At 44.1% G+C, this 6,553-nt stretch overlaps 1 protein-coding gene across 1 annotated transcript; it reads right to left on the bottom strand.

Annotated features, from left to right (window-relative positions):
- Positions 1-5,802: 5,802 nt before the first annotated feature.
- Positions 5,803-6,547, bottom strand: LOC101753589. The gene has a single exon (XM_004957449.2). It carries the CDS (start codon positions 6,475-6,477, stop codon positions 6,052-6,054), a length of 426 nt encoding a protein of 141 aa, XP_004957506.1. The 5' UTR covers positions 6,478-6,547; the 3' UTR covers positions 5,803-6,051.
- Positions 6,548-6,553: the final 6 nt, after the last annotated feature.

Below are 6,553 nucleotides of genomic sequence, written 5' to 3'. Positions count from 1 at the left end.
GCTTTAGATTTATAAATTTCTTTTGTTTAATATTTCTTATTCCCTGTATATTCGAGGAGGACCTTGATACTATTCAAGCACTCAAACATGATTTCCTTCTCTTCCTTATTAAGAGTGTAACTGGTTGGATGCAAGTAATGTCCATCATCTCTCTTTTCCAGATGTAGGCCATATTGTTGTTTCATATGTTTCAGGTCCCGATGTGTTTCAATTGTATCTTTTGTCTTTCCATATGAACCTAGGAAGCCAAGCATATTCATGTAAAGATTTTTCATCAGCACATCGATTACATTATGGATCTCAAGGACTTCTCCCCAAATATAAACTTCTTCTTCCACATGGGTGCATGTCCATCCTTGTCGTTTGGAACTGGTTGGCTACCATAGCCCTTGCCAAAGACTACCCTCACATCCTTGTATCATAGAAAATACATGTTTACTATTACGGTGAATGGGCGTAATACATTTTTCTTCCTCCCCTTCAAAATGCTTCCCTTTCTTTCTTAACAGGTGCTTAGCAGGAAGAAATTGACAATGGCCCGTATACACGACGTTTCAAATACATGCTACAAGTATCATCTAAACAGTGCGTGCAAGCTCAATATCCCTTGTTTGTCAATCCTGATATATTACCAAGCGCGGGCCAATTATTGATGGTTACCAATAGCAATGCTCGTAGATTAAAATTCTTCTTTTGTCCTCATCCCACACATGTACACCTTCTTTCTTCCATAACATTAAAAGTTCATCAACCAACGGTCTTAGATAAACATCAATATCGTTGCCAAGTTGTTTTGGGCCTTGGATAATTACCGGGATCATAATAAACTTCTGCTTCATGTACAACGAGGGCGAAAGGTTGAACATATATAAGGTCACAGGCCAAGTGCTATGACCACTACTGAACTTACCGAATGGATTGAATCCATTTGTACTTAAACCAAACTGTATGTTCCTTGCATCCTCTTCAAACTCGAGAAATTCTCTGTCAACTGTTCTCCACTAGGACACATCAGCGGGGTGTCTGATCATTTCATCTTGCTTACGTTCTTCTTTGTGCCAACACATCAACTTTGCATGTGCCTTGTTTCTGAACAAACGCTTCAAGCGTGGTACTACAGAGAAATACCACATTACTTTCATAGGAATTTTCATCTTGCTGGCCTGCCCCTCAACATCACCGGGGTCATCTCGCCCAATCTTATAACACAGCGCTTCGCACACAGGACGAGCCTCCAATTTCTCGTTTTCCTCACTACGATAGAGGATATAGTTATTAGGACATGCATGCATCTTTTGTACCTCCATACCTAGAGGGGAAACAACCTTTTCGCTTCGTATGTTGAGAACGAAAATTCGTTTCCCTCGGGAAGTATGTTCTTTATGATTTTCATTAACTCGTCAAAACTCTTGTCATAAACTCCATTTTTTACCTTCCATTGCAGCATTTCCAATGTGGTACCCAACTTTTTGTGCCCCTATTTGCAATCTGGATACAACAATTTCTTATGATCATCTAACATACAATTAAACTTCTTTGACTCCTTCACGTTCTCGTAGACTTCCTTTGCATCTCGCAACACCTGACCTAAATCATCGGTAGGACCTTCTTCTGCAACCATCTTTTCTTCAGCCTCGCCCATTGTAGCAGCTGCAAAGGCACCTCCTTGAGTCCAGTCCGGAATGTAGATATCATCTTCTTCATCATCATCATCTTTCATCATAACTCCTCTTTCCCGTGCTTGGTCCAAATGAAATAGTTAGGCATGAATCATAAACTGTATATATGGACGTGAATAGTATTTTTCCCCACAATTTATTTAGCTCAAACATAGCATATATATATATATATATATATGAAAATTTTCTCCATTATAGTTTATTCTAAAAATGACTAATTACATACCTCTATTTCATCTTATTATATCTATGTACCACAATTTATCTCCCTCATATTTGCAAATGACTAAAATATGAACAAATTATATTTTTTTTCCATAATTTATTTAGCTCATATTTGTAAAGGACTAAACTATGAAATTATTCCTCTAACCTCATATCAATTTTTTTGACATATACGAAACATAGCATCCAATTGTAGCTTATTGTAAAAATCACAAATATGATCTTTAAATAATAGATGCATATTAATGAAAAATTTCTCCATTGCACCTATTCTAAAAATCACAAATTACTCTAGCTCTAAAGCATAAAACTTAGTATACTAACCATTTATCAAGGGAGGATGAAGTTTCTAACCTTTAGAATACTTGAATGAGTGAAATCTCCACGAAATGGTCAAAAATCCAATAGCACATCCCCTATTTCGCCATGAATGGATGAAGTCGAGTTTGAGAAAATTGCTCGGGCAGGAGGAGGAAGATGCATGATAGGAGGGAAGTTAGTACCGGTTCCCAACCGGTACTAAAGGTCATCCATTAGTACCGGGTGGAATCTCTACCCGGTACTAAACGCCCTTAGGCACATTAGTACCGGGTGAAAGCTCCATCCGGTACTAATGGGTGACCTTTAATACCAGTTGGAGCCCACAACGGGTACTAAAACGGGTCACAGGGGGATCTAGGGAACTAGCTTTTAGATCCGATACCCGGTACTAATGTGAGTATTACTACCAAGTTAAAAACCAATCGGTACTAAGAGCTAGGACCAATGCTCAGTTTTCCAGTAATGCCAGTACTATCTGTGTGGAGCTAGATCAGCCAATCCCATCGTCTTAACCGCGGGCATTGTTCTCCTGTAATTGCGGCTCTTCAATATGTCCAGTGATCATCAGTTTGGCTGGAGCAAAGCTTTAAATCACTTCAGCGTTAATTACTATGCTAACTTCGATTAGTGGTGCATATAATGGAAGATTAAGCTTTGCGACATTCACGCTGAAAAGCGCTGTTTGATTGTGGGCTGAAATTTGACATGGAATTCGTCTAAGAAATGTGGAATTGGACCGGAAACGTACGTTTACTTGCGTACAGACAATGTTTCCAAGAAGAAGCCACATGTCACGCGTCATGCGAGTGTATGCTTGCAAGAATTGCTTAACCTTTCATCATTGCTTACAGTTAATTCCAAAGGTTGGAAAGTGCTTATTTCATACCTCTAGAAATATTTTTTCCCTTCGCAATCACGATGAACAACAACTTTTATTAGCTGTATCTAAAAAAACTTTTATTAGCTGCTACAGCCTTTGTATCCGTCACTGTCATCGTCTTCCTTTGACTTTTCAGTTCCGAGTTCCTCCCGTGTTGCTGCCACTTTTGAGGACGGAGTTAAGGATGACATCTTTTGTGTTTTATGGAGTTCCTACGTGTCTTATTGCCAAGAATGGATTAACTTGCCGAACTGAACGTCCCTATAGGCCATCAAATTCCTCCACTCATATACATCACAAAAAAGCTGCTGGTTTCCACATCTGAAAATCCCCCAATCCGCGTGAACGACTTTCGGTATGAACTGCCATTTCCTGACGTCCTTTAGACCTAAAATGGTTGGCAATTAGGGGATATTAGGTGAAGGACTCCACCGTGCACAACACCATCACTGACAGCATTTTCCTCACTTTACAAAGGTGCTAGACACGCATCAGCATGCCATACCAAATGACAAGCTTCAAGTCATATATACAGGCTAGGATGCTTTAATTTGAGCAGATCATACAAATTAATGAGTAGACTGCAAGACGATCTCCGCCAGTAAAGCGCCTTGATTCTGTGGTTGTGCCACGAGAACGCGCAGACGGTAGAAAATGCGTGGTCGACACAGAATCAGCCGGCTTCTCCTTGGACAAATTAATATCTACTGATATATGGAGCTGTACCAAATTTGTTAGCTGATTCCAAGTCCTATATCCAACGTTGTAACTACGACGAAGCATCATTTTCTAGAGGTTGACGACGTAGCCATCGAACCCCTCGACAGTGACTACAGTAAAGCTCGATTCGCAATCCCAAGAACTTGAGAATGAAAGGGGAGGAGAATGCCCAGCCATCTCATATATAGATGTGGACCAGATTCAGACAGTAAACCAAAAGAAAGAACATGCGTAGATACAAGATCAAGGGATAACGGGATATTATGTTGGGATTTGCGTACTTATTAGAAGTCGATCAGGGTACAGACTGGAATTAGAACAGTTGTGCTAATTAAACGTGAGGATAAGGGTACCCACGGGTCCCACCGATCAAGATACTAGCCGGCCTGATAAGTGGGTTCCACCCAACCATGACGTGCACGGTAAAGCATGAAGATACGTGGAACGCAAGCTTGGAGGCCGAGCAAACGGATTCTGCCCGAATATCGCAGAATACTTGTTATAGTCCGACTCACCTTGCTTTTCATGTAACAACCGACTAAGATTAGATCCTATATATCCGACTTGTAACCCTAGATCGTCAGCCTATATAAGGCGGCCAGGGACACCTCCCGAGGGTAGCTCAACTCTCCCTAACGCACATTAACTTTTGGCACCTGCGATCAACGATACAATCCACTAGAACACAAGACGTAGGGTATTACTCTCCGGAGGCCTAAACCTGTCTAAACCTTGTGTCCCTGTGTTACCATTCGAGTTCTTGGTCTTACGATCTCCCCCACCTACAAATCTACCACCTGAGCACCCTCTTGGTGGACTGCTGGTCACTAAATCCGACAAAGCGCTAACTCTAGCATGAGAAAAAGCTCATGAAGCTGTTGTAGCAAGAGAGTTATGCGTTCAAAAGTCAAAACAAGCTAATCAATCTCCTGTGAATCATAGAAAGCCTCTTCTTCTTTAGGGACGAAGCCCTAGTCCATGTGCATTGCATCAGCAGCCATCTGCCACAGTTTTTTTTTAACAGATCCGGCACACTTTATAAGCCTAAAACGGGAGAGGATTTTCATCCAAAACAAAAGGAGCTACACACCAGCCTTTTGAATCATATAAAACTTTGCGTTTGTTAAATGAACAATAAGGAGCCATCATATATAAAATTAAGCTGGATCCTACGCCATGCTGTTCCTTAGCAAGATTAGCGTGTATTATAAAAAATTAAAGCCTTTTTTAGGGCAATGAAAACTAAAGCTTGATTTGGACAGAAATGTTTGTTTTTTCCAAGAACATGCCGCTGCAGATGATATGATATATTTTCTTGGGTGTTTTTTATTTTCTGCTGATGATAATGGAGCTCACTCGTGTTCCCCAGACGCTCATTATAGCCTTGTCACAAAAGCCAACACAGCAGCTCGTGCGCATAATAAATTACTACCGCAGCTAACGTAGTGCCTGGATATACCAGTATACCACGACTTGATCAAGTAGTATGTCGGCGTGCGAAGCATCGTTGCCAATTCAAACCTGCCGATTCATGCTAAATAATTTTATAATCTGATCTCTACTGTCTACGGAGTTCGGAGAGCTCTTATCTGCTTCCAAAGTTGAAAACAGCCGCCGGCAAAATGCCGTTTGAAACGTTCACCGGTCGCCGGAAACGTAGCGCCCACCCACACCTGCATGCTCGACCTGCTTGCGCTTCGTATTCAAAGCATCATGTGTACGTCGGCCAACTCGTATGCTTGCAAGCGAAGTTAGCTGGGGTTCAGCCTCGCGTTCGCAGCTCGGCAGCTGCAGCGAGCGGAATCATGTGGGCCTGGACAGGAATGTTCTGGGAGGCTGCGATGGCGAATGGTTCAAAAAATTTCAGAAGCGCCCCGCCTACAGATCCCGAGGAAGCATTTGGGGCATGGACACAATGCTAGCTACCAAAAAGTAGGGGGGGACTTCATTTCAAGATCTGGGAATAAATATCTTTGCTGTGGCCCAGTTGACATCCAAAATTCGAATTCAAAACGTAGTAGCGGCACTACCAACTTTCTGTACAAGCTAGCTTCACTTTTCTTGTCTTGCTCCCCCTTCTTCTACTTCTACTTTGAAAAGCAGCAAAAGGACCGACATTGCAAAACAGACCCTACGAATCTTCTGTAATTACACAAAAGCCCTTCCCTCCCATCTCCCACCGTCTCCCTGTCTACCTCTACTCTTCCTCCATCTCCCGGTCTACCTCTAGAAGCCTAGAAAGCGCTGATCTCCGTACCTCATCGCCATCTCCGCCTCCGCCTCCGTCCGGTGACCCCGCTTCCTCTTCCTGGCGCTGCCCGCGCCCGCGCCCGCGCCGGCCACGGGCCTTGTGGCGTCGTAGAGCTCCGACACCAGCCGGTACCTCTTCCTCGCCCTCCTGTCGAGCTCGAGACCGAGCACCGCCTCCCGCTCCCGCTCCTCCTCCTCCGCCCACGCCGCTGCGCCCGCGCACGTGTTCACCGACCGCGGCGACTCCGGCGCCGCCCCGCCGTCGTCCCCTCCGCCGCTACCGCTGAGCTGCACGAGCAGGTCCGCCGCCGCCATCTCCGCCTCCGTGAACAGGCCCCCGAGCGGGAGCCCCGGGCCGCCGATCTCCCATCTGCCCGCGAGCGGCGCGCAGGCCACGGCCATGGCTGCCTGCCTGCCTGGTTCTGGTTGGGTGCTTGATTCCTTGGAGAGGAGAGAGCGAGGGAAGGAGGGAATCCGA

The sequence above is a fragment of the Setaria italica genome, chromosome II, assembly GCF_000263155.2.
Source record: "Setaria italica strain Yugu1 chromosome II, Setaria_italica_v2.0, whole genome shotgun sequence".
Taxonomy (NCBI): domain Eukaryota; kingdom Viridiplantae; phylum Streptophyta; class Magnoliopsida; order Poales; family Poaceae; genus Setaria; species Setaria italica.
This window is presented reverse-complemented; position numbering and strand designations above follow the sequence as displayed.

Coding starts and splice junctions, on each gene's coding strand:
- LOC101753589 (XM_004957449.2), bottom strand. CDS start 6,477: ATGGCCGTGGCCTGCGCGCCGCTCGCGGGCAGATGGGAGATCGGCGGC.